We start from the raw sequence: 27,211 nt of genomic DNA on the forward strand, positions 1-27,211 counted from the left end.
ATACTCTGAGGTTTGTTTATTTTTCTTTTAAAGATTTATGTATTGGGCCTCCCTGATGGCGCAAGGGGTTAAGACACAACCTATGAAGCTATCTTCAGCCACTGCAGCCCGAGTTGCATCCCCGGCCAAGGAGCTGCCCACAGGGTGCAGAGTGGGGAGCACCCCAGTTCTTGTCTGCATAAATAAATAAATCTAAAAAAAAAAAAACCCAAACTTTTAGCAAGTGGGTACCATGTGCCTTTGATTGCTGGATAAAAGGATGAATAAGACCCACCCTTGCCTGGAGAAACTCTGGCAGTGGAAGTGGAGGAAATCTGAGACCTGTTTTAAAGGAAAAAATGACAGGCCTTGAGGACAGGCTCCCGGGCTGCATATAGGAGCGGGAGGCCTGACAAGGAGCTGGCAAAGAGTCTGGGGTTTCAGCCTGGGAGACGCAGGCAGGTGGCCTCGGGCCTGAGTAAATTCAGAGAGGAGTTGGCTCTGGTTTGGGGGGAAACATGTGCCTTTCTAAGGCCTCCCTGCTCTCCCGCTCGGTGGGTGTGAGCTCCCAGCAGGGCAGGCGGGTGAGGCCCTGGGCTCCTTCTTCGCCCCGAGTTTTCGACGGGAGGAGAGGTGCCATCCGTTCTCACCTCTAACGCCAGCTGCGGGCAGCGGAGGTCGCCTGCTGGCGCCCCAGCTCTGCCAGGGCCAGGGCAGGGCCGGGGGCGCGGCCGGGAGGGGCAGCGGCCCGCGGCAGGGCCCGGGCTCGGCGGCCGCGCGGTCCGGGCGGGCGCGGGTCGGGACAAAGGTCCGGGCCCCGCCAGCCCCTCGCGCCGCGGCCGGGACGCCGGGCCCGGGCCCCGCCTGCCCCCCATCCCCGCAGCGCGGAGCGAGCCCGGCCTGGCGGGGCGCCAGCGGGGCATAAAACAGCAAAACATCAAACAAAAAAACAAACGCGCCCCGACCTCGGGCGCGGGGTGGCCGGCGCGCCCCACCCCTGGTGACTCACCTCCCTCGCACCGGCCTGCGCGCCGTGCCAGGCGCCGCGGGGTGGAGCGGGGGGCTCGGGCCGGGCCGGGCAGGCTGCGGCGCGTCCCCGCTCCCCCGGGGCCCCCCCGATCCCGGCCCCGGCCCCGGCCCCGGCCCCGGCCCCGGCCCCGGCCCCGGCCCCGGCCAGAGCGCAGCCCCCCGAGTCGCGCCGCGCGCCGGCCCCCGCCCCGACCCCGGCAGGGTCGGCGCCGCGGGGCTCCCCCAGAAGTCGGGCGCGGCCGGGGTTCCCGGCGAGGGCCCCCCGACCGGCCCGAAGCCCCAGGGTCCGCCCGGCCCCCGGGAGAAGCGGCTCCCTGCGCAGGCCCCGCGCCCTGCGGCGCCCCGGGGCGCAGCCCGAGCCGGGGCGAGGTCGCCCCGGGCCCCAGCAGCCCGCCCGGCCGGGACCCGCGCCCCGCGCCCCGCGCCCCGCGCCCCGCGCCCCGCGCCCCGCGCCCCGCGCCCCGCGCCCCGCGCCCCGCGCCCCGCGCCCCGACTCCCCCTCCCGGGGCAGCGCGCCAGGTGGACGCATGCGCACTCCCGGGGCTGCCGCGTAGCTCGCCCCCCTTTCCCCGCCCCTCTCGCCCTCCCTCCGCCCGCCCCTCCCTCTCCCCCGGCCCCCCCACCCGCGGCACCTCAGTCCGGGGAACAGTGGTGCGAGCTCCAGGCCCGTGCACTGAGGAGGCGGAAACGAGGGGCGCCCCCGGGGCTCCATCAGGCCCCTTCCGAGGCTCCCCGCCGGGTCCACGCCCCCCACCCCCCACCCCGCCTCCTCCCAATTGTGCATTTTTGCAGCCGGAGGCGGCTCGGAGATGGGGCTGTGAGCTTCGCCCGGGGAGGGGGAGAGAGGAGAGGAGAGAAAAGCTGGGGGTGAAGGGGTTGGATTTGGGGGGAGGGGGCGCACCCCAGTAGCAGGCCCTCACCGAGGGGCTCCGAACCCTACCTCTTCTTACCGACGCCCCCGGTGTGCTCTGCCGAAGGACAGGATAAGAATAGAGGAGGGGGAGGGGGAAGAAGGGGGACCCCCCGATTGGGGGGCACGGCCAGAGTGGCAGGGCCGGAGGGCAGGGGGCCCCGGCGCGCGTCAGCCCGCACCATGCCGACCCCGCCGCCGCTGCTGCTGCTGCCCCTGCTCTCCGCGCTGGCCGCGGCGGCGATCGACGGTGAGTGAGATTCCGCGGGCCCCGGGACCCCGGCCCCCCGCGCCCCGGCCCCCGCCCGGGCGCCGGGACGGAAGGAGGGGGCGCCTTTTGTTATCCCGGTCCAGCTGACACAGCAGCGGCCAGACTGGGGGCGGGGATGGGGGTCCGATTTGGAGGATGGGGGGCCCTGAGCAGAGGATGCTTCTGGGACCCCCCAACCCAAACAAAGACCAGAAGCCTGGGAAGAGAGAAGAGGGCTCCCCTTTTTCCCGATCCCGGGCTCCGGAGGCCTTGTCTTCCCATCTCCCGCCGGGGAGGGCCTCTGCCTCCCGCTCCTCCGCCTCCCACCCCCGGCTGAATTGTGCAGGAATCCGGGCTCGCCGTGTTTGGCTGCTCTAGGGGGCGGGGGGCCCTTCGCAGTGGCCTCTGAATCTCCACGGAGCAGCCGGGTCGGGGTGCCCGCTGGGCAGAGGGCAGGCAGGCCCGGCGCCTGTGGGTGGGGAGAGGGAGGGCCCAGGGAGGGCCCCCTGCTTGGGTGTGGAATCTGTGCCCGAGCTGGGCCTGGCGCCTGGGTCCAGGCTCCCGGGGCTGCCCGCGGGGTTCTGAAGTGGGCGCTTCCCCCTCTGGGCCTCTGGCAGGAGTCTGGATAGGGCTGTGTTGGGGAGCAGGGGGGGGCAGGCGATGCTCTGTGACTTTGACTTTTCCTTCTTAATTCCTGGGAGCTTGGGGATGAAAACCGTCAGGTGTCATCGCTGGAAAGGGGCCTGAGGAACGGCCTGGAGCCCAGGCCCAGGCTGCAGGATGGGGTGTTGCTCCCCCCCCCCCCACTTGTGGCCTGGTCGCAGTGTGGGCGGGAAGGAGAGCTGGAGGCGGGTGGGGGTTATGGCTGTGCCCTCATCCCCAGGTCCCTGCTCCCTTGGTCAGCGTGTTCATTCCTGGGGTGCCCTTCCTCCCCCGTGCTCAGCACAGAGTATCCTGCAGTTGGCTTTGAGCTGGAGAGGTGTCTCTTGCAATGGGGTGCCCCCTCTTCCTTCTTCCTGTGAGCTATTTTTCCTCTTACTTGTGAGTCATTGGTTCAAGTCTTGCCCAAGCTTTTTAGGCTGGGGTCATGGGGTTGGACCCGGCCCCTGATCCGAGAAGGGGCGGGAGCTCACCCCTTCCTGTCATCCTAGTCCTCTCATCCAGTGGCAAGATTGGGCGAACCCCACCGTGCACCCCTCCCCCATCTGCTAAATTTTGCCAGGTTGGGATTGGGAAAGTTTTTCTCTGAAACAGGATTATCTCTCCCTCTGCCCAACCCCGTTGTGCTTCAGTGGGGGGAGGGACATTAGGAGGTGAAGTCGTTCAGTGGCCCTCAAATGGCATCTTGGGGACTGTCTGATCCCTCCCCGCCCCGCTACCTCACTTATCTAAAATGAGTAAAGAGACTCAGTGCCCCAGACCAGCTCACAGCCAGCCCTGCTCGTGTCTCCCTCCCTATGCGTGTTCTCAGTCCGCCCAGGCCGGAGGGGAAACTGAGGCAGAGAGCCTTCCATGCAGCGGCTTCTGGGAAGTATAGAAACACATTTTAAGAGATCGAGACCCATCGGGAGCCCCGTGAGGGAGGGTGAAGTCAGGCAGAAGAACAAGGGAGGCCTCTGTGGAGGGCAGTAAAGCTCTCCAGCCCAGTCAGGGATGGCCCCAGGGGGCGTCTCCCCCATGGGCTCTGAGCAGCTTTATTTGCCATGCCAAGCTGTTGGGTGGTGAGTGGAAAAGGGAAACTGGACACATCCTTGATGTCTCCTCATCCTCTCTTGACATTTCCACCAGGCCACAGCTGTATCCGCAGCTCAGGCCTATCAAACTCTATCAAAGCCCCAGGCGTCCCAGGGACCCCTCCCCAAACACACACTCTCCTTCTTTGGGGATGGGAATATGAACCCTTGGTTCCGCCCCATTCTAGAGGATAGGAAAGGGGGGTTTGCAGAACTGCTGGGCCAGCTCTCTTCAGGGTAGTCTAGGGTAGTTTCTGGTCTCCACCCTTGCACGCATGCCACACACAGAACTTTCTCCTGGCTTCCCTGAGGAGCTGACCTCCTGGCACCAGCTTACCTGATTTACCTCACCTTTAGCCTTCCCGCCTGCTGCTATCAGGCCTGCCGGCATTCCCCCCCACCCCCCACCCCGGGGAGCAATCCTGTCCAACCTCTGCCTTTCTCTTCCATGCTTGAGTCACCCCCAGGTCCTCACTCTTTGGTGAGCAGTGTCACCCCCTTCGAGTAGACAAATTTGAGTGCGCTTGTTATTGGGGAGCAGGGGGAGGTAGGTGGAGTGGCAACTGGGAAGAGGGGCTGTTGAGGACCCTGCTGAGATTGGGGACATTTTGTTGTGGGGAGTCTGGCTGCCTCCCTTTCCACACGCTGCGCGCCATGCACCTTGAGCCCGTGTTTTACTGGTTACCAGACAAGGGGGCAGCTGCGGTGGGCTCTGAGACTGAGGCGTTAGCCCCCTGGCTGCCTGGGAGAAGGCTCCAAACTCCGTCTCCCCTGACTGGGCCCAGACCCTTGCACATCTCCCCTCACCCTGGTATTTTAAAGGAGAAAGGCATGGGACAGTCAATTTAGGACTGGATGGATTTTTTTTTTAAAAGATTTTATTTATTTACACATACAAGAGCTGGGGTACAGGCCAGAGATGCGGGGGGTGGGGTGAGAGGATTCGCCAGAGACAGAGTGGGGAACAGAACAGGCAGATTGACCAAAGTACACTGCTGAGGGGAGCAGTGGGCGAGACAGGAGAGGTCTGCTGCGCCATGTGGGTTTCTCCCTGGCCGGCCGGGGATCGAACTCATGCCGCAGAGGCTGTGGATTGCTTCATAGTGCGGTGCTGAACCCCTTGTGCCACCAGAGAGGCCCTGGATGGATATTTTAATGCTCCTGGTCTTCCAGCCCTTTCTCCTTGCCCCCACCCTGTCCGCCATCATTGTCCTCCCAAGGATCTTGGCTGGGGTTCTGGCTAGAGCCAGTTCCTCTCCAGGCCTCCACCCCTTCAATTCTTCAAAACTCCTTCCTTACCTTTGGGAAAACCTCCCTTACTCAAGTTCAACTTTCATTCCTCTGCTGCAGTCTCAGGCTTTGCAGGTCAGAACCCCAAGCCTAGGTCTTATTTCCTTTCCCTCCCCATAGTCTCTTCTCTGGGTCCCCCCCCCCCCCACGCCTCAGCCCCAGCCTGTGGACTCCGCAGCCTTCGAGTCCTCTTGCTCTGCATGGGGAGCTCATCAGCCCATCACCTTTGGGGAATCTGGGTGTAGTTGAATTGGCACCACCCAAGGGTCCCTGACCTGATGGAACCGGGTGTCAGAAGTGAGCATTCGGGGAACCTCACCAGCTCCATCCCATTGTTTGTCCCAGATTTCAACCCACTAAGCAGGATCCTGCATTGTTTGGAGAAGGAAGCAGTTGACTCTGGAGTGCTTCCGGTGCCGCTGCCCAGGCGCAGGGAAACCTCTCGGAAAAGAGGTGCGGGGCCGCCTTTCTCCCCTCGGCTTCCCCAGGAGAGATGAGACTCTCTGAGTCTTGGCTTCTCCAGTTGAGGCGCCCCGATCTTCCTTCCTCCCACCCTCCCAGTTCTGTGGGTCTCTCTGAGGGGTCAAAGGGACCCCTATTCTGGGTCTCTTTGGCCAGACACTGCCAGGGCAGGGACGCTGTCTCCCCAAGTCAGGATATGTGCTGCCTCCACCCTGCTCTGAGTCTCAGGGGGGTTGTTATTCTCCAGGTTCAGCCCAAGTCAACTGTGTCATTATCTTGGCAGCTCCTGGGCCGAGACTCCTTCCTGTCTATTTTGCCTGCCTGCCTGTCTGTCTGTCTGTCATTAGTGTGTGTTACCTCGGCGCTCAGAACTTGTGTCTGTCCTGCTCTTACTGCCCATCCTCCGTGGCGCTCTCTGGCTGGACCCTCAGTCTCTGTCCCTTGCTTTGCCTCTGCCTGTCTCCACCCACCTCCGTGCAGCCTCGAGGTGTCCTGAAGCCCACCTGAGCGCACAGGTCTCTCCTAAGCTCCCCCACAGGCTCCCTGCCCAGGCCTCGCCATTTTAAGGTTATTCCCCCCTTCCAGACCAGATTCGGAAGGCCTGGCTAGGCGGGGCACGCTTCCCTTCCGCTTTCCTCCAAGTTCCTCTCTCTTCCCCCTCCACTGATTTTGGGAATGAATTTGGAGAGAAAGTTTCTGAAGAGGGAAACTTGATACCCTTTGTGGGCTGAGCAAGAGGGGAAAGGAGATAGTTCGGAGGCAAGGAGGGAGCCCTGGCAGGACCTCCGCAGGACCTGTGGTCTGAGAAGGGAGAGGCGTGGGGCAGGGCCTGTGCACAGAGCTGTTCCCTCTCCCGAGGTAGCGGGGTGTGCGCGTGTGCGTGTTGGGGCAGGGGCACGCTGGGAAGGGCTTAGCCGGCCCGTGAGAAATAGGACGCTCTCCAGAGGCATTCAGGGGGGTCTGAATTTTATTTGTGAGGAAAGGAGAAGAGGGTGGGGAGGTCCCCGGTCAGGCTGATGTCCTGCTGAGTCAATATTGACTCAGGATGGAGGGGGAGACCCTTCCCCACCCCCAGCAGTCCAAGCCATCCCGTCTGTCCTTCTGTCCAGGCCGCAAAGCAGAGGCCCAGACTCAGGAATGACAAAAATGTGTCTGAGCCTCGCTGAGCTGCGGGAAGGAGTCACCCGGTAACACCCAAAATACATAAAATTCAGTGAAAAGCTCTCGGTTTGGGTCTGGGAGGCCCCTGCTACCCCACCCCCATGTGTTTTAAAGTTCAGATTCCTGCAGATTCTGCACCCCCCCCCCCCCCCGGCCACCCCCTGGCTCTTCTGTTCCCTTAGATATAGCCTATGGTTCCCTTTGGAAGCCCCCACCCCCACCCCCACCCCCGCCACACACACACACACACACACACACACACACGCGCGCGCGCGCGCACGGCCTCTCTCTCTCTCTCTGCTGTGTCCACTCTTGTGAAGGGCCTCAAGGGTCTCTTTCATGGCTTTCTTGCCTCGACTTTCTTGGTCTTTGACAAGCACCACTGAGGTCTCACCTTTGTTCCTCCCCATCACTGCCCCTGAGCGGATCAGCAGAGGGACCCTCCTCTGCTCGGCGCCTGTACTCCGCCGTCGCCCTTTCCTGTCCGGCTTGGCTCTCTCAGCCCCCTTCCCTACTCTACCCCCAAGGGCCCAGATGGGACCCAGGGTGACAGCCAAGGCTCCAGCAGGGCTGTGGGGAGCAGGACTGGGGTTCGTGTTGTGTCTGGACACACACCCAAGACTACACCTCCTGTCCTGGCTCCAGCTTGGTGGCTCTGGGGGCCACGGCTGGGCCGGGTGCCTGGGTTGGGGCGGGGGTGGGGGGAGGGCAGGGGTGTTGGCCAGAGTTAGCATGGCGGTCACATTCATCTCCAGGCAAAGCTGAGAACAGACGGCCCCTGTGTCCTGGCGTTCTCTCCGCAACCTCTCCCTCCTCCCTCTCCGGTGCTCTCCTTCTCCCTCCTCCCTCGTCTGTCCTGTTCTCGTCCCCCTCCCTCTCCGCCATGTCCTCCCCTCCTCTCTGAGGAGCTGAAGGCCACCGCTACCCGTACTGTCCCCTTCCCCTCCCTCGGTGCCGGAGGACCAGACGTTTCCCCGGCCATTATCCTTCATGAGCTCCGTCGCCATGACCAGTGAGGACACCACCTCACGGATCCTAATCCCTGAGCCTCGGGGTCCTCCTCCGTGTGCTGGGGACACCGGTGGAGCCCACCGTAAGGGTGGCGAGGATCTAGGCGAGTCCAGGCGTGTGAGCATTTCAGTGCGGCGACTGGCACGTGTGACCGTGTGGAAAAGCGGAAACTCGCGTCATTGGGAAGCTCCAGTTTTCAGGAGGAGCCGGACGCAGGGGAGGCCGGCAGCGGCTCCCGCGCCTCGGGCTGCGTCGTCCCCTCACCTAAGCTGCCGGCCACCAGGGTTGGCCTCTGGGTGCTGGCACCCCGTGAGGGAGTGCGCTGGCTGCTGGCTCTAAGCAGATTACAAGTTTCCTACCCCACCCCCACTGCAGTCCAACTTCAGAGTGCGGCGGCGTGTAGGCTGTGTAGACGGCCCCAAAGTAGGTTGTTTCTTTCCTCTCCCTGAAGGAAATCAAAGACAGGCTTCAGCCTTCAAAGTCGAGTTTCCTGGGGCTTTCTCCACCATCCCTGACAGGAGCAAAGTTCTTTCACATTTCTTGCCGAGATCCATGGACCTGGCTCGTGGGAGGTGTGCCCCGGCCCCCCAGGTCCTCTGCTCCCAGACCTGAGGAGATGCTGCTGGGGGGGGGGGCAGGGGCGGGTGTTCTTCTTGGCTTCACTCTCCCATCCCCCACCCCTCTGCGAGAACACATCTGGTTTGTGAATCTCTCTCATTCCAGCTTTCGGAGTTTGCCAGCTGCTGTTTCCTCTGTCGAGTTCAGGCCAAAAATGGGGGTGGGGGACAGCAGGGGGGGACAAAGTGGGGGCCAAAGGAGGGGGGAGCGTGGCTGGGACTCAGAGTGGCGGGGCCGGTGGGGGGGGAGTGACCAACCAGTGACCTCAGGCCCAGACTGTGAGTTCTGTCCTGAGGAGGCGTGGGGGCGCGCACTAAGTCCAGGTGGGGGCCCCGGGGGTGGCATGGGGGCTGTTTCTAGGCTCCAAACTGCCCATCTGCCTCCTAGTCCCATTCCAGCCCCCTCAAACCCGCCCCCCCAGCCAGTCTGGGCTGGCCAGGGGAAGAGGACGATCCCCCAGCATGCTAACTAGGCTGGCGGGCTGTTCCCCGGGAAGACCTCACAGCTGGCCCAGTGGGGCAGTGAACTCAGCATTATCCACCTCCTCAAGGGGCCTTTATTCCCTGCTCTGGGTGGGGGGCAGGGGAAGGGGGCTGGGGGTGGGGGGCTGGCTGAGCCATCCTTAATGTGTTTCCTGAACTCGACTCTCATTCTGGCCTGGGGCCTGGGTGCAGTCCCTTCTGCCAAAGATGGGGGTTGGGGGGGGTGGACATCTTGCGTGGCCCCTCAGATGCTCCCTCCCTGCTCAGAGACCTGACATACTTTACTCCGACTCTGACCCAACCTGGAGCTCTCAACTGCCCTGATTCCAATCAGCTGTGTGCAGCTGTCTTCCCAGGGGACCGTGGCTCCTGGGGGGGCATCTGGCCCTCCTTGGCACCCCAGTGCCTAGTGCGGTGCCTGGCGCAGTGCATGCCAGCTGAATCAAAATGCAACTGACACAGGCCGAGCAAAAGGCAGCGGGAGGCTGGGAACCTGCCCCAGTGGGGGCACAGGAGAGTGGGGACTTCTCTTCCCTTGGGGCACTTGGTGATGGGGCTGGGAGGGGCAGCCCCTGAGCGTGTCCGGGTGGGAATGGGGGCGCTGGCGTGGGCTGCCCGCTAAAACGTGAGTCAGGAGACTGGTTTGAGCGACCTGGTTTGTCACCTGCTTGCTGTGTGCCTTGCCCCCCTCTGAGGGTGCTCCCCTCCTCTGTGAAATGGTGCTGCCAGCCTCCCCACCTCGTCAGGCTATAGAGAGGGTGGACTAAGACGACCCGTGTGTAGAACTGGTTTGCCCCTGAGCTGCCACACGCCGAGCCTGCAGGAAGAGTCAGTGTTACCAATATTGGTAATCAGGAGGCTGCTGGGGGTGAGATGGGGGTGAGATGGGGGTGACAGAGAAGACACTATGTCCTAGATACAGCACCTTCCTGGGTCACCACCCCCTGGCCTCAGCTCCCCAACTCTGAGGTGCTTCTCAGCTCAAAGTCCTCTCTGAGACTGACTTTAGGGAGAGAGGGCAGAGATGTGGCCCTTTGCCCTGCCCTGCCCAGCTCTGCCTTCTGTATTTCCGCAGATACCATCTTCTGGGGGCCTGGTTGTTGGGAGTTGGGGGTAGGTGGGGTGATGGGTTCCAGGGACTGAGTGTGTCCCAGAGGGTGGAGGAGCAGAGACATTAGATAAGACACAACTGAGCTTCTAATAAAAAGTAGAGGAAGATACAGTAAGTTCTCACTTAACATCGCCAGTAGGTTCCTGGAAACGGCAGCTTTAAAGTGACACAATGAAATGAAGTCCTTGAATAGCATCATTTTGTTTAATATTGGCTGGGAGTTTTGTTTTTTTTAAAGGTTTATTTATTTATGCACACAAGAGCTGGGGTGCAGGCCAGAGGCCTGAGAGGGGGTGAGAGGACTCACCAGAGACAGAGTGGGGAGCAGAACAGGCAGATCCACTGAAATACGCTGCTGAGGGGAGCAGCGGGGAGACAGGAGAGGTCTGCTGCGCCATGTGGGTAGCTCCTTGGCCAGGCCAGGATCAAACTCATGCTGCAAAGGCTGGCAGGAGCTTGATAGCGCTGCTTTTAACCCCTGCGCCACCAGGGAGGCCCTGGGAGTATCCCTCCACCCCCCGCCATCATAATGAAATGGCATTTAATGAAACGATGTCGAACAAATCCGCGGCTATATTCCATGAACTGCGGTGCGGAGAATCTGTCGGAGGCCAGGATGCCCCATCCCTCGCTGTCACTCTCAGGCAGCAAAACGGGCTGGGGTGCTGGGTCTGATCAGAGCAACCGAGTCCAGTGGAGGGGGGGTTGACCGAAGACTGGGGAGGGACACACTAGACAGGCAGCCTGGGGAGCTAGGTGGGGGGCAAGAAGGGGTGCTCCCTAGATACCCCCACTCCCCACGGGGACATTGTAACCAAGAGTAACCCACAGCTACCTGCTTCCCCGGGCACACAGACTGCGGCTCAGAGTCTGGGCCAGATGGAGGATGGCGCTGGGGAAGGAGGAAGGGCCCTCGGGGCATTTGGGACCAGGGAGTTCACCTCCATCCTTCTCTCTACCTCCCTTTTCTTTCCTTAGCCCCTAAGACATGCAGCCCCAAACAGTTTGCCTGCAGAGACCAGATCACCTGCATCTCCAAAGGCTGGCGGTGTGACGGCGAGAGGGACTGCCCTGATGGGTCTGACGAGGCACCTGAGATCTGTAAGTACCTTCTCGGGACCCTGCCCCCAGCCCCTAACTTACTCCTTTTCCTTTGGCCTCAGGGCAGTTTGGGATGCGGACAGCTGATTTCTCCCTGGGGTGGACCTTGCTCTGTGATTGTTTGTCCGTGACACAGCTAAAACTGTCCTCCCCGCCCCCTTCAAAGGGCCAGCATGGTGTCTGTCGTGCTCGGAAATGGCACATTGAATTGTTCCCCTGGCTGCTGCACCCCCAAGCCTGCCAGAGACTGTTTTCTGGACTGACAGCTTTGTTGGAAGGAGCTACTCGGCCCCCTTTCTTTTGGCTAGTCCCTCTTCTCTCCCCCCCGACTCTCCTGACCCTTGACAGGTACCCTCACATCTTGCCAGGTCCCCTGCTTATTCCCAGATTCCCAGACCAAAGGCCACCAGGTCTTGCTCAGCCTCTGTACAGAGGCCCCACCCCTGTGCCTTTCCCACCACCCCCGCCTTCCCCTGCCCCCAGTACGTGGTGTAATCAGAGGCAGCTGTTTAAACTGGGAGAAAGGTCCCCGCACAGCCTTTACCCTGCCAGTGGGGGATGGAGGACTGACTGGTGGACCCCAGAGTCGTGGCAGAGCCCTGGAGTCTCCACCTCAGCCTTGCCCGGGCCGGACTGCTCGACCCAGGGTCTCGGAGACTCTGCGTTCCTAGGCCTGTCGCTGTTCTGGGTTTGCCCTGCTCCAGCCTGTCCTCCGTCTTCTCCCTACACCCCCATCCATAATTATCAGGGGTAATTTTAGGGCCGGAAAAGGAGCCACACGTTCTTTCTCACCCCCACACCCTGCCCTGGAGGGCAGGGGCCAGGCTGCTCTGCAAGTGCGTCTGTGGTGGGAGGGCTCAGCCTGGCCGTCTTCTTCCTGATGTCACCTTTACCTCTGCGCTTCTGACCCTGGCCTTGCCGTTCAGTCTGTGCGGCGCTGGCCTGGCGCTCTGCCCATGCCTCCTTTCATTTGGTACAACACACACCCCACACCGTCCCCACCCCGCACGCTCCCAGACCCAGAAACGCTGCCTGCACTCTGGCAGGTGCCCCCCAGACAGTCACACACAGCCCCAAATTCACACATGCCCCGGCCAGAGCACCAGCAAGCAAAGACACACTGACAGACCCTCCCCCACACTACTCCACACCCTTTGCCCCGGTCACCTGCGCGTGGGGATGCTGCCCAGAGACACAGGGGGAGAGGCCTCACACCAGACACTCCCACGCCCTGGCCGGACTCGGAAGTGGCCCGTCCCCCAGCTCAGAGGCTCAGCCGCCCCCCAGCCCTGCCCTCCCTAGGATCCCCGAAGAGCTCTCTCCCCGGCCATCTTCTTGGGCACCAGAAAGAACCAGAGACATCACCAGTGGGCCACCACCTCTGACCCTCACCAAATCCTTCCATCAGGCAGGCGGCAGGGCGTGGGGGGTCTAGACTAGTGCTGTCCAGTAGAAGTTTAACGCAAGCCACAGAAGCAGTGTCAAAATTTGTTAGCAACCACATTTAAAAAAAGGTAAAATTAATTTTAATTTTATTTTACCCAATGTGTTCAAAATGTCTTCTTGGCTTCAGATTCAGAGAAAATTGTTAATGACATCATTTACATCTTTTTTGCATGTCTTATTAAGCGTGCAAAAGCCAGTGTGTGTCCCGCACTGACAGTGTGAGCTGTCCACGTTCTCAGCGCTCTGTAGCCTCATAGGCCTGGCGCCCACATGGACGGCGCAGTTCTGGGGGCTCCGTCCAGCTCTCAGCCCCAGGCTCCGCGACCTGGGCAGCTGTGGGAAGGAAACCTTTCACGTCTAACCTCAGCCTGTCTCCCGAGTATAGTATGTGGAAGCGTTGGGGTGCAGACGGGTGGGGTGTAGAGGGAGTGGACTCTGTGCTGAAAGTCCAGTTTGCGCTTCTCCCTGGCTGCTCCCACATGTGTAGACCTCTAAGCGGAAGACTAGCCAGCCCCGAGGCCCCCTGAGATCTGAAACCCCAGCCTCTGTTTCTGCCCGTGAGCCCCTGGCCACTCTGGCCAGCTTGGTTGTGCTAATCCTGCCATCTGCCCTCAGGCCCACAGAGTAAGGCCCAGAGATGTCAGCCAAACGAGCACAATTGTCTGGGCACGGAGCTGTGTATCCACATGTCCCACCTCTGCAACGGCGTCCAGGACTGCAGGGATGGTTCCGACGAGGGGCCCCACTGCCGAGGTAAGGGCTCTTCCCTGGTGCTCTCCTGACCCGGAGGATGTGGGGAGTGCTCAGCGGGCCAGCCGGGGACTGCCCTTAACCCTGCGAGGGGATGAGTCCTTGTCCTACTCCTCTGCACAGAATTGCTACCAGAAAACAGCCCCCCGAGGGTCCCCCAGACTTGGAGCTTGGTCAGATGGCCCTTCCGGGCTCAGTGTAAGCTTGATTGGGGCCTTCCCTCTGGCTGTGTGAGCTTGGTCAAGTCATAGTTGTGTGTGTGACTAGTGAGCCCCTAAAGATTTGTTTTATTTATTTATGCATGCAAGAACTGGGGTGCAGGCCAGAGGTGCAGGGGTTGGGAGGATTCACCAGAGACAGAGCAGGGAGCAGAACAAGCAGAATGACTGAAATCCACTGCTGAGGGGAGCAGTGGGGAAATAGGAGAGGTCTGGTACGCCATGTGGGTAGCTCTCTGGCCGGGGATCGAACTCACGCTGCTGTATCTGGCGATAGCTTGATAGTACTGAGACTTAACCTCTGCACCACCAGGGAAGCCCCACCTTTCTTCGTGTAATTTCTTACACAAAACCTGACTGTGAGTGGAGAAGAACAGTGGTTGGTGCTGAGGCCTGGGGTCTCAGTGTTGTCTTCCTGCCTCCTGTGCGAGTGCCCTTCAAAGCCTTCAGCAGGGACTGGGGTCCCCTGGGCGCCCTGAAGCTGCTCAATGGGAAAGTCATCCAGGCGGAGGAGAGGCTGTTAGGGCGCTCAGTCAGGCTTCCTCCCGCTAGGACTCAGGTCACCAGCTCTGTCTTTATTCCCCTGGAAGCCCCTGCAGACCAGGGGGAACCTGCATGACGCCTGAGCACTAGGGGAGGGTTTCCAAGGGGGGAGGGAGGAAGAGCCGCAGCTTCCTGGCCAGGGAGTGGGGACTGTCCCCTCTGCTGTCGTCAGGGTCTCACCTGGAGCAGGAGGTGGCTCCTTGAGGCCTGAGCAGGCCCCTGGGGCAGGGCAGTCCTCTGGGGCGGGGAGGGTGTCCTGTGCCTGCGTGCATGTCAGAAAACATCTGCCTGTGGGAAGAGACACATCTGGATCCTGTTCACTGAGGGCAGGGAGTGTGGGGCAGGGAGTTTGCGGAAGATTTTCATGCTTCCCTTTGGTTGGGTTTGCATGTTTTCGTCTGAATTCTGGGATAGGATGTGGAGGGGGCTGACTCCAGCACACGCCATGTCCCAGGGACGGGATGGGGCTGTGCAAGTCTGCTTCCTTGTGAATGCATTTTCCATTTCAGAAACAACAAAGGACATTGAAAACCTAGCGTTTGAGTTTCCTTCTCTGATATTAGAGTTGAGCATCCTCATTCTCCCACCCAATATCCAGAAGAGAAACTCTTTTCTAGAAAATGTATCACTTGCGCTCCCCCCGCCTCCCCCCCCCCCCCCCCCAGGTAGAAGACTAGGCAGGAGCACATTTGGGCTCTTGGGTAGAGGTATGAGGAGAAGAAATAACTGGGGTCTTGCCCCCCCCCATCTTGTTTCCTCCTGGCAGGCTTAACGCCTCTCCACGTCTTAGTGTCTCGGGCAGCTCTCTCTCCTAGGTGGGGGGCGCGGGGGGAGCAGGGGTGCGAGGCAACTGGACAAAGGGGTCTTTGTGGCCAGGCCGCCTGGCCCCACGCAAAGCCATTAATTGGGTCGCTGGTCTGGGGGGGCAGCCGCTCTCCCACCTCTCCCCTCCGGTCTCATTCCCTCTGTCTCCCATGGAAGTGGGTCAGTGGCAGGAGCAAGATAGAGAAGGGTCCCCAGGGAGCCAGTTTTGCTCTCCTCCCATTTTCCACCTGGGCCTGAGGCCTCCAGGGCTGCAGGGATGGAGTTGGAGAGGTGCTTCCAGACCAGAGCGGGCGCCTGCCGGCCAGACTCTCCATGCCCACCCTTCACCCAAGGCCCGAAGCCACATGGTGTCCTCAGCAGTGCAGACAGGAGATGTATGGAGGGATAAGATTCCCGACCCCCTGCCCTGTCCACCCCAGCAGACTACCAGAGCCCCTCCCCAGGGGGCAGAGGGGTTCTGGAGCCACCAGAGCAGGGAGATGTGGGTTCTTGTGCCCGTCCTATGCCCCTCACTTGCTTCCTAAGGCCCTTCCATCTGACACTGAGGCCTTGGAGGTGGATTTTGGAGGGCCTAGGGGAGCTGAAGGAGCTTGCAGTCTGGAGGGGCTTGCAGTCTGGGGGGGTTTGCAATCTGGGGGCGCTGCAGGTCTAGGGCCTGAGTGTTGCCTGCCCCCACACAGAGCTCCGAAGCAACTGCTCCCAGCTGGGCTGCCAGCACCACTGTGTCCCCACACTCAGCGGGCCCACCTGCTACTGCAGCAACAGCTTCCAACTGCAGGCAGACGGCAAGACGTGTAAAGGTGCGTGTGCTGGGCCAACTAGTGCGTCAGGGCCTGGGTGGGGGCACCTGGGGCAGGGCCGCGGGCGTGGCTGGGAGGGGAAAGCAAAATGCCAGAGAGAGCAGAGCACCGGAGAGAAAGCCTGTGACTCACTTTACAGCCCCAGGCCATGCCTGTGACCATAACCACTTGCTTGCCAGACTTAAAGTTTGATCTTACAGTTACACGCCTTCTGGGAGTTTCTTATTAAAAAAAAATGAAAGCATTACACATAAGCCCAGGGACCCCTCTGACAGGTCCCCTTCAGTCTGGGCCCCTTGTTCCTCTCTGGAGGTCAGCTCTGCTCGGGCTGCTGTTTCCTTCAAGGCCTTCCCACCCCTCGTGTATGTGCCTGCACCGAAACACGACTGGAAGTAGCGTCACTTTGTGCGTGCTCTTGTTTACATAAATAACATACTGTGCATATCTTTTTTCAGTGTTTCCACTCAGTATGTTCTGGAGATTCTTCCATGTAGATGGAGACATCTACCTCGTTCTTTCAAAAAAACCACTGTGATGTGTGACTATTACCACAGTTTACTTGGCCATCTCCCTATTGATGAGTAACATGTTCCCAGTTCCTCTCTGTTGCAAACAATGCAAACTTTTCTGTTTTAAATGTACCCTCCTTGGGTCTCGGCACAAGCGCCACCTCCTCAGGGAGGCCCTCCTGGCTACTCCAAAATCACCCCCTCCATGCTCCCACCACCCCCTGGCCAGCGCTCTCTATCCCCTTCCTCTGTGGAATTTTTTCCCAGTTTTTTTTTAATAACATTCTTTTTTTTTTTTTAAGATTTATTTATTTATTTATACAAGCACTGGGTACAGTCAGAAGCGCGGGAGGGTGAGAGAATTCACCAGAGCCAGAGCGGGGAGCAGAGCAGGCAGAAGGACCGAAGGACACTGCTGAGGGGAGCAGCGGGCGGCAGGAGAGGTCTGCGCGCCATGTGGGACCCTCCTCCAGTGGCCAGGGAGCAGCTGGGCATCGAACCGGCGCCGCAGAGGCTGCGGGCAGCTTCGCAACCCAGCGCTCAACCACTGCGCCACTGGGGAGGCCCCCCAGTTATTTTTTTTTAAAGATTTATTTATTGATGCATACAAGAGCTGGGGTACAGGCCAGAGATGCAGGGGGATGAGGGTAAGAGGATTCACAGAGACAGAGTGGGGAGCAGAACAGGCAGAGCCACTGAAATCCACTGCTGAGGGGAGCAGCGGGAAGACAGGAGAGGTCTGCTGCGCCATGTGGGTAGCTCCCTGGCCAGCCAGGGATCGAACTCGTGCTGCAGTGGCTGCGGACAGCTTCATAGGTTGCGTCTTAACCCCTTGCACCACCAGGGAGGCCCCTTCCCAGTCATTTTTCATTGCACTAGCACCTCTAAAATATCATTTACCATTTTGTTTCATTTATTATTGTAGTGACAACATATCATTTATTAACAACCTAATTTTCTTAAGGGCAGCAGTTTGAATCAACTGTATTTGCTCACATGTCCCCAGAGCCTAGAACAGTAACCGTCCAGGAACTCAGAGAATCTTTCTGACCGAACCGAGGCCATGCACAGATGCAGGTTATTTTTCTAGGGTACAGCCTAAGACTTGCTGGATGATAAAGTTTGCACATTTCTTTCTTTTTATTTTAATATATTTTATTGTTCGTATTGGGTTACGTCATTGTTGCACATTTCTTACTGTTCTAGATTTTGTTACATTGTCCTCTGAAGTAGCTGTAGGGTCAGCCCACTTCCCTGACCTTGTCCTTTGGAAATGACCTTGCTCTTGTCCTTTTCCTGGCAGACTTTGATGAATGTTCCATCTACGGCACCTGCAGCCAGCTCTGCACCAACACAGACGGCTCCTTCTTGTGTGGCTGTGTGGAGGGCTATTTGCTTCAGCCAGACAACCGCTCCTGCAAGGCCAAGAACGGTGGGTGGGGTCACGGTGGCCGACGCTGGGCTCCCTCGGTGTTGTTCCCTGCCGGGAGCGGCCCAGGAGGGCCTGGGGCCCTGGCCGCGTTGACCCGCCTCTCCTCCATCCGCAGAACCGGTGGACCGCCCCCCGGTGCTGCTCATCGCCAACTCCCAGAACATCCTGGCTACGTACCTGAGCGGCGCCCAGGTGTCGACCATCACGCCCACCAGCACACGGCAGACCACAGCCATGGACTTCAGCTACGCCAACGAGACCGTGTGCTGGGTGCACGTCGGGGACAGCGCGGCCCAGACGCAGCTCAAGTGCGCCCGCATGCCGGGCCTGAAGGGCTTCGTGGACGAGCACACCATCAACATCTCCCTCAGCCTGCACCGTGAGTCACCTGCTCCCTGCCTGAGGGCAGGGGCGATGGGCAAGCGGGGGTCTTAGGCAGGATGAGTCTGTCCGGGCAGGCATCTAAACATGAAGGCCAGGGCTGAGGGCTGGCCAGGGCAGGGGGTGGGCACAGGATGCCAGGGGCAGGGGCAGAGACACCGCTGTTCTCCTACCCTTCTCCACGCTAATCTCTGGGTGACCCCTGATTCCTGCAGTGCCCAGGAAGCCTCCTCCCGGGAGAATGGAGGGCTGAGGGGGCAGTGAGTGGACGATCTCTAGAGACTAGGTACTGTCCCTTCTCCGAGAGGGCAGTGTTGATTAGACCAGAGAGGGGCTTTCCCTTGTTGCGTGAGCCTGGGCAGGAGAAAAATGGGCCCGCGGTCTGGTGGAGCCTGGCTAAATTGTCGCCGCGGCAGAGGAGCCAGGGCCCGGCTGGGTCTGTCTCCATTTCCCAAGCGCAGGGTCATGTGAGTGTTTGAAGCTGTCCCGCTGTTCCCATGTGGCTCCCTCCCTCGGCCGAACTCTGCCGTCTCAGAGGTGGAAGAAGGGGTGCTCCCGGGGTTGGGGCCAGAGCAGATTCCCCGACTGGAGCAATCCGGCTCTTCTCAGATGCTGTTACATAAAACAAACCAAACATCTGGCATCTTCACATTTCCAGGAAAGGCATCAGGGGGCTGAGGGGGAAGACCTGGCCTGTGGCTGATCTGACCCCCAGGGAGAGTAACTGGATCTGTGACCTTGAGTAAACCGAAGTAAAATTCCTTGTTTTTACTTTGGTTTCGTAATCTGCATAATGGGTTTGAGTTTGTCAAATCAGATAAATTGAAGTGAAAGCCAAGCCAGACGTAAATAGAGGCTCACGGGAGAGGCTGCTGGTAACTTTGGGCCTATCTACCAGACCTTTAAGGTCCTTCCTTGGGTCCCCTATAGGGGTCCCCACAGAAGGCAGGGGTCCCAGGAGCACACACGGCTTCGTTCTCGGGGGCGCAGGGCTCCTCTGAGAGCCTCATCATAGTGGTCCACAGGTGAGACTTGGAGACTTGGTGACAAGACTCACCTGTCATCCGACCTGTGTCTTCTTGGAGCACTGGGCAGGGGGCTGCCACACCTGGTGGGCCGAGCTCTTGAGGGGTGAACAGCTCAGGGAATCTCAATGTACATAAGGTGGGGTTGGGGCAAGGCCCCGTGAGACAGCCAGGCCTAACAGGCCTGTCTGGGTAAACAGCTCTGGCAGTTCCCTCCCCGACCCTGCCTCAGGGCCAGACTATGGGCTGCCTTGATGGGAACCTTCTTGGTTTTGCTCTGGCCTGGCCTCTCTCTTGCCTTTTTCCCCAGGAGAAGCAGGAAATAACCTCAGGCGGGTACCCCTCCCTTGGCAAATAAGAGTCTTACTTCCCAGTCTGCTAGAGCTCTGGGCCCCTCTGGGGCAGAGTCCAGGAGGCAGGAACTGATCAAGATTCTAGGGGAAATGCTAACGGGATGAAAGCTGGTTCCTCCTGCCCGGGCCTCTGTCCCTTCTGCCTGGCCCTGCCCCCATGCTGCCCCCCATGCCGCCTGAATGTCTGGCTGTCACCCTGAAGATGGTTGTTTTGCTCTCATCCCACAAACTAATTATGGGCCCTGAGCTGAGGATGTCGGAAGTGTCTCTCTCCTTCCCAGGAGCAGCTGAGTGGCCTGCCCTGGTGTGTGGGGTGTCTGCTCCCAGGACTCACCTGTGGAGTGGGCTGCTGGTCTATAATTAGCTCCCCAAGGGGATGGAGAAGGAAGCTTGCTGCTTTCTCCTGCTTTCTCTCAACCCTCCGGGGTAGCCCTCCCTGCAATCAGCTCATCCCTGTCTGTGACTTTGACCTCCATGGACCCCTGGGGCCAGGCCCTACAAGGGAAGAGAAGTCTGACAATTAGAGGCAGAGAGAAGCTCAGAGGCCTGGCAGAAAGGCTGAGAGCAGCCCACCTGCTGGTGTGGTGAGAAGGGCCTCCTCCAGAGAAGTCCTTGGAAACAGAAGCAGAATAGAAAGAAGGAAGGAGGCCAGAAAGCGAGTGTGTCTCTGGGTCATGTGTGACCCAGACCCGCCTCGCTCCTGAGGGCTGTCTGAGGGTCACCCCGAGGCCCTGCTGCGGTCAGTGCCGCTCGGGGAGAGCAGGCTCAGCTCCTGCCTCTTGCTGTGTTGTCCCCGCTCCTTTCCCTGTTGCTACCGGAGGGTAGGAGTAGACCCACGGACCCACGTCCCCACCTTTCAGAAGGGCGTGCATGTGTTCGTGCACTCAGGCGTGCACACCCTCCTCCCTCACTGAGCTGCCTCTGACTCATCTTCCCCCAGCCCGGACGTTTCATCGACCTGGATTGGGGTGGGTCTTGGGGACTCGATCCTCTTCCCTTCCCCTCCCTCTTGCGCTGTAACCCCCAGGCCCCTGCCCTCGGCCTCTGTCCAGCGGGATGGGAAGGTCTCTGAGACTCTGAGTCTACTACTGGAGAAAAGGAGGCTGACGACCGGAAGACCCTTCGAGAGGTCTGAGGTGACCCCTTGGTTTTAACACTGCCTCGCCCACAGGGGGTGCCTTGTTTTTAGGTCATCTGAGGATGCGCAGTTTTTATTGTTGTCCTTATGTTTTTGTTTAATCCTCATTAGGAAACGCCTTTAACTAGCCTATCTCATCTATTGGTTTCATTGATTATTTAGGATGCACAAAAAAAGTGAGTTAAAGAAACAGTAAGTGGATAATCATGCGGGCTCTGCCCAAACGGGGCAGGCGTTTTGAAAGGGAAGCCCAAAAGACTCCAGTTCTGGAAACTAAGACCTAGAGGAGCCCGTGAGAGCCAAGTCAGGCTGGCCCGTCCTCCCTACCCCCGTCTCTGACCACCCTCTCAGAGGACGGCAGAGCCATCCAGAGCCTGTGGGCCCCCCCGGGCAGAGCTGGCAGCTGCCCCGTGCGCTGAGGCCGAGCTCCTCTGCGGACAGACGGCAGGACTGGGGCCTGTATGGCGAGCGGAGCGTCAGAGGTTGCAAATCAAGGCTCTGAAGGAAACAGGATCTCCAGTCACCTAGTTTCAGACTGTGGATGAGGTGTGCTCTGGAGGGGCCTTCAGGGGTCCTTGGGTTTCTGTCCTGCACCACACTGCTTGGGGGTGAGGTCGGTGGGAGGCCTACAAAAGGCCTCCCAGGCTGCAGGCAGCAAGGTTGCGAAATGTGTCCCCAAGTCCAGCTGGCCGGCTTCACTTTCCCCTCCCTCGTGTGTGTGTGTGTGTGTGTGTGTGTGTGTGTGTGTGTGTGTGTGTGTTTAAAATCACAACAGGAAATGGGGCAGTGATTTGTCTAGAAGGGAGGCCGAGAAGGGGCAGAGAGCTGCCCCTTTGAGTCTGGGGGAAACTGGCTTCCCAGCTGCAACAGGAGCTGCCCTCCCTCTGAATTGGACACCCCCAGGCCCTCACTTCCCACCCCATGCATGGAATGCCTCCAGACTAGATATGAAAGCCAGTCACCCCCTATCTTGGCTTATTCTCACCCATTAGGTGTCAGAAGATTGGGGAGCTCTAGCCACCCCACTCTGACCTTGGGCCCCTCGCCCGCTTTTTGCTTATGCTTTTGCTTCCCATTCCTGTTCCGAGTTTCCTGATCACTGAGCAGCCTCTCTCCGTTCCCGGCACAGCTCCAGCCCTGTCCTCTCCTCCCCCGCTGTCTCCTTGAAGTTGCCTCTCCACCCAGGCTGCTCCCGACAACCCCCCCCCTTCCCACTTTTCAAGCCAAAGGAAGTAGCTTAAGCAAGAGGGATGTGCTGTAGGGCCCAGCAAGGATTTCTCAATCACGGGAGGACCCTGGTTCTGATTCTGAATCGGAGCCGCAGCGTGGGGGTGACTCACGTCCAGGACCCAGGACCGAAGGCCTCTGTGGGCCGGGGTCAGGCTGGGGGAGGGCGAGGGCACAAGCCCCAGACTGGAAGTGTGCTCAAGGCAGGAAGGGGACCCAGGGGACAGAGTGATGCAATGCGGCTGAGCCCCAGACTTGCGGGTGGAACAGGAGAAGCTGAAGTCGGCCGCGCAGGAAGTGCTCCCACGAGGACGTGCCCTTTGGCAAAGCTTCCCCAGCCTACCTGACAGCTCCTCCCACCTGCACAGGCCCCAGACCCCGGGTCATCGCCCCTGGCCTGCTCTCCCGCCCAGCCCTCAGCATCCCCAGGACACTGCAGGGGGGGGTTACCAGACAGGCCTCTTCTCCGCTGTCTTAGGACATCCGGAAGACAGAGAGGGGGCGGATCCCAACAGGAGGACAGGAGAGCGGTGGCCTAGCTCCCCGACAACAGAGCGAGGGACTCGAGATGCAACAAATATTTGTTAAATCAATCAGCGTGTGTGTCAGGTGCTGGGGACAAGGGTCAGTGTCAGAGCCCTGCCCTCAGGTAACCCGGCTGTGATAAAAGGAACGGCGGGACTGGGGGAGCCTATAATGGAGACCCCTTCCTCTGGGGTCTGAGCTGAGTCTTGAAGAATAGTAGGTTTGAGTCCCAGGGCTCTGGCTGGAGGCACACGTGGCAGCTTGGTGGGGGAGGGGAGTGTTGAGATGAGGGAGGATGTGATACCAGTGCCACTTCCCACTGGTGGAGTGTTAAGCCACCACCCCGTTTCACAGATGAGCAAACCGAGACTCAGAGAATGAGCCCCGCAGTTGGAAGGTGACAGAACCAGGATTTAAGCCCAATCCCAACGCGTCAGCATCTGGGGCGAGGCAGGCCCGGGCAGAGCCGTGTGATGGGGAGCACTGGAACGAAGCCACAATGCAGGGTGCTCCTGGGGTCTGGTGGTGGATCCCCCGCCTCAGCCAGGGACCTGACTCTCTGTCCTACTCTCTTTGGCTTGTGGATATTTCCCCGGCCCGTCAAGGCCCCCTTTCTTCCCTGGATTTATTTAGGAGAGAGTGATGAATCCTGCAGCTAAAGCTGGGGTCTTCTTAGGAATGGGGTGAAGGCTGTTTTGTAAAAGCAACCTCTATTTAGGAAAATGCCTCTCGAACCATGTCAGTGATGGAGAAGTTGAGAGAAACTGGAGTTGTGGGGAGTTCAGGGTGCTGAGCATTGGGGCAGGGTGCCGGGAGGGCACAGCACTACACACCCCAAGTCTATTCTGGGGCCTGGAACTGAAAGTCCTTTGCAACATCACGGGCACATTGTGGTCTGCCCTGCGTCTCATCCCTCTCCCCGCTAGCTTCCTAGCCGCCTTCGCTGTGCTGGAGCCCAAAGTCCTTGCCCCAGGCCAGCGAGCTCCTGCAACGTGGTAGCCCTCTCCTTGGCTTTGTCTGAGATCCTCCTGTCCTCAGAATTTGGGGCCTTGGACCAGAGCCCCTCTGGTGGGTGCTGTAGGGTGTGTCAGCCCTGAGAGAGGCTAGGGGTTCAGCCTCTCTGGCTATGTGGAGCCAGAAGGTCCTCTGGACAGAAGCCAGGACTCCACTTCCCCCCCAGCCCCCGCCCCCATTCCACTCACAGAGGGAGTGACCTGCGCTGCCTGTGGTGGACCCCAGGAGGGAAGGTGCCCCCTCCCGGCCTGAGCCCACCGCTCTCCCCTGGCCTGGGAGGGCTCGGAGCGGCCAAATGTATGTGTGAGTGTGTGTGGTGGGGCGGGCGGAAGAATCTGGACTTTAGGAGAGAGGAAAATAATGTGGCGGAGGGGGTGGAATAACAAAGGATTTTTGCTTGCAAGTAATCATCTCCAGCTGCAAAAATACCAAAGGGGAGGCCTGGCCGGGTTGGGGACGCCAGCTCTTGCCAGCTCCTCACTGGCCTGCGGAGAGGGGCCTTGCCTGGCCTCTGGGAGGTGGAAGGGGCAGCCAGCCAAGGGCAAAGCTCCGGAGCAGCGACAGTCCCGCTGCTTCCTTCCCGGAACTGGGACGGAACCAGGCGGTGGGGAGGCTCAGGGTGGCGGTGACCTGAGACTGGGGGTGACAGTGGGTTTGCCTCGGGATGGGGCATCAGAGACCCAGGTTTCCTCCTCTACCCACAGGGTGGAGGGTGCGGGGGAGGGGCAGGGGCAGGGTGGTGCCAGCCCTGGAGCTGGGCAGTGACTCAGGGAATCCTCAGGAAACAGAGCAAGGACACAGCTGCACCAGCTGGTGCTGGGAAAACAGCTTTGCGTGGCGAGGTTCATCTACACACCAGCACCCCCAGGTCCCGCCGCGCCCACCAAGTGAAGGGCACAGCCCCTGCTTGCCCCTCGCCGCTCTGCCGGGTCCCCCGTGGGCCGCACCAGGCCCCCTGTGGCCGGGCTTCCTCCGGAGGGGCCAGCAGCGTTCACGGAACTGTTCTTTCCGTGGTGCTGGCGTCTGGGGCAGTTTGATGGCGTCCCCCTGGCACTGGGCCCTCAAGCCGCGCACTGGGGTCCAGAGCTAGGCAGAGGCCAGGCTTGGTGTGTATCAGCACTGACGGGGGCACCTCATCCCTGTGACCGCTCTCCCGTCATCTCGGGCTGGGGCCTGAGGGGCACCTGGGGAGGCTGGTCTGATGAAAGCCTCCGATCGGCCCCTTCCCGCCCTCCTCAGCAAGTCCTGTGACTGTGAGTCAGTGTCAGGCCTGGCCAAGTTCTTGGGAGCCACGTCCCTGTTCCCTCGTCCCCCGTCCCACCCCAGCAGCTGTTAGGGCAGAGCCCCTGAGTCCCGGGCGGGAGGAGAGAAGATGAGGGAGGGCCCGGGCACCCGCCCTTGTACCTGTAGCTGTGTGGAGGCACGACAGCCCCTACAGCTGGGTGTGGATAGGGGGGTGTCAGCCAAAGACGGGTTCCCCAGAGTCTTTACCTGTTGGAGAAATTGCTGGAGGTGAAGTGCAAGGCAAGGGTCTCAGAGAGTCATTGTCTTAGAAGTTTTTCGGTCCTCAAGGGACCTCCGTGGTAGTAGTTGGAGGGGGCAGAGGGCGGGCGAGTGCCAGTGGGTCCTAGAGCAGAGGGGCCCAGAGGCCAGCAGGGGCCCATGTCCCTAGATGTCCTGGGCCCTAGACCTCCCCCATCCTGCAGACCTGTGTCCTAGACAGAGCGGGCGCCTGACCTCCATCCTCCCCACTCCTTTCTGAGCCGTGCCTCAGTTTACCTTCCAAGTTCTCTGTGCTCCCTCTGCCAGCCCTATCTCTTATTCCCCACTCTCTCCACCCTCCCTTGGGCATGAGGAAATTGAGCAATCGCAACAGGGAAACAACAGGAGAAGGGGGGTGAATAGAGGAAGTTTGGCCCATGTCACTTTGTTACCATGACCTTCCCTCTTCCAGCTCTCTGGGCGCCATATTTTGAAATTACTTTCTCTAAGGTCGGGTTTATTGATGAGTGCCCGGCTTTTCCATTTTCAAGTCATGCCACATGCATAGCTCCGAGTCAGCACTTCTGAGGCAACTTACCGTTTAAAGCTGATGAAAGTTCAGCCAAAAGCAAAGATTTGAGACATTTTGGTTGGCGTGGCTGTCCTTATTTCAAGTGAAAGTGGGGATTTTAATGCTGGAATGAGCTGGTGAGCCTGTCCTCACTGCCTTTTGGTACCCAAAGGGATCAAAGAGGGCCTAGAGTTGGGGGCCAGTCAGTCAGCTGTCCAGTCCATGCTCACCCAACACCTGCTGTGTGCCCCCTGAGCTCGGCACGGGGAGGGGATTGTGGGGCGACACTCAGAGTTCTCTTTGGAGAGACCGGATGGGTGGAAAGGTGGCGAGGAACACGAGGAAATATGCAGCACTGCCAGAAACTCCCCTGGGGGTGGCCTGGCCGGTGCGGAGAAGGAGGGCTCCCCAGGAGAGCCATGGGCCTCCCGCTATGATCCTGCACAGCAGTGAGGCCCTGCCCATGGGGGATCTCCCCTCAACACGCTTTTCTTCTTGCTCTCCAGATGTGGAGCAGATGGCCATCGACTGGCTGACAGGCAACTTCTACTTTGTGGATGACATCGACGACCGGATCTTTGTCTGCAACCGAAATGGGGACACGTGCGTCACTTTGCTGGACCTGGAGCTCTACAACCCCAAGGGCATCGCGCTGGACCCCGCGATGGGGTGAGAGGAGGAGGCGGGGTTCGGCCCTGGAGGGGGCGGTGGAAGGGAGGGTGCCCAGCATCCGGTCCTGTTTAACACGCCTCCACTCCCAGGAAGGTGTTCTTCACGGACTACGGGCAGATCCCCAAGGTGGAGCGCTGTGACATGGACGGGCAGAACCGCACCAAGCTGGTGGACAGCAAGATTGTGTTTCCTCACGGCATCACCCTGGACCTAGTCAGCCGCCTCGTGTACTGGGCAGACGCCTACCTGGACTACATCGAGGTGGTGGACTACGAGGGCAAGGGCCGGCAGACCATCATCCAAGGCATCCTGGTGAGGGGGTGTCTCTGCAGGGGTCACCCCTGGGGCTCCCAGTAGGGGGAATGTGGGGGCGCAGCTGCCCTCCCTGCTGCTGGGCACGAGCACTTGGGGGAAGGACAGGACATGGCTTCCGCTCTGACGGGAAGGTCATCCTAGAGACAGCTCTTACGTACCTTTTCTTATTTGATCCTGACAATAGCCACTGGGAGATGAACAGACACGTGGTTTAGTTCCCTTTGCGCGCATGAAAAGAAGCAGGATTAAAAGAAGTTTAAGTGACTTGCCTGAGGTGATACAACTGGGAAATAGCTGGCCATGCCAGCTCAGACATGGCACCCCATTCAGGGCTAATTAGGGCGACCATCCATTCCTGTTTGCTCAAGACTGTCCCAGTGCTGGCCTGGCAAGTCCCATAAACCGTCAAGCCCTTTAGCCTTAGCAAACTGGGGTAGCTGGCTACCTTAGATAAGTTGTGTGGGTGGTGGGGGCTGTTATAGGGCTGGCTTGGGACCAGCGTGTCCTCTTGACCTTCCCAAAGCTCGGGCTGGAGTTAGACCGATAAGGGTTTCTGTGGACAGAGTTTAGGGCCTGACTCCAGTTCAGTCCCAAATCATTCCCTCAGCTACCATGTGCCTAGATCTGTGAGGGGGGTGGTCTCTCTCCTCCGGGGGCTTAAGCAGAACAGGAGGGGTACACCACAGATGACCAGAGGGATAATGGCCAGAGAGGCCAAGTGTGGAGGGGGAGATGTCTCTGATTAGAAGATAGCAGAAACTCTTCGAAAAGATGCTCTGTGAAGGATGCATGGGATTTGCACCAGCAAAGGTCTCGAGAGCAGCGTAGTCCGGCCAGAGGAGACAGGC

At 59.7% G+C, this 27,211-nt stretch overlaps 1 protein-coding gene across 1 annotated transcript in view; it reads left to right on the plus strand.

The window, feature by feature from the left end:
- Nucleotides 1–2,101: 2,101 nt before the first annotated feature.
- The window catches only part of LRP1 (LDL receptor related protein 1), a gene marked incomplete at both ends in the record, with an annotated part of 71,778 nt that continues 46,668 nt past the window's right edge, over nucleotides 2,102–27,211 (plus strand). Inside the window, 8 exons of the mRNA XM_084255676.1 lie at nucleotides 2,102–2,168; nucleotides 11,015–11,137; nucleotides 13,199–13,336; nucleotides 15,600–15,719; nucleotides 17,532–17,660; nucleotides 17,776–18,039; nucleotides 25,883–26,045; nucleotides 26,138–26,360. Coding sequence (XP_084111802.1) covers nucleotides 2,102–2,168; nucleotides 11,015–11,137; nucleotides 13,199–13,336; nucleotides 15,600–15,719; nucleotides 17,532–17,660; nucleotides 17,776–18,039; nucleotides 25,883–26,045; nucleotides 26,138–26,360 — 1,227 coding nt within the window. The remainder of the gene's footprint in view (nucleotides 2,169–11,014; nucleotides 11,138–13,198; nucleotides 13,337–15,599; nucleotides 15,720–17,531; nucleotides 17,661–17,775; nucleotides 18,040–25,882; nucleotides 26,046–26,137; nucleotides 26,361–27,211) is intronic.

The sequence above is a fragment of the Talpa europaea genome, assembly GCF_964194135.1.
Source record: "Talpa europaea genome assembly, chromosome: 15".
In the NCBI taxonomy this organism is placed as follows: Eukaryota; Metazoa; Chordata; class Mammalia; order Eulipotyphla; family Talpidae; genus Talpa; species Talpa europaea.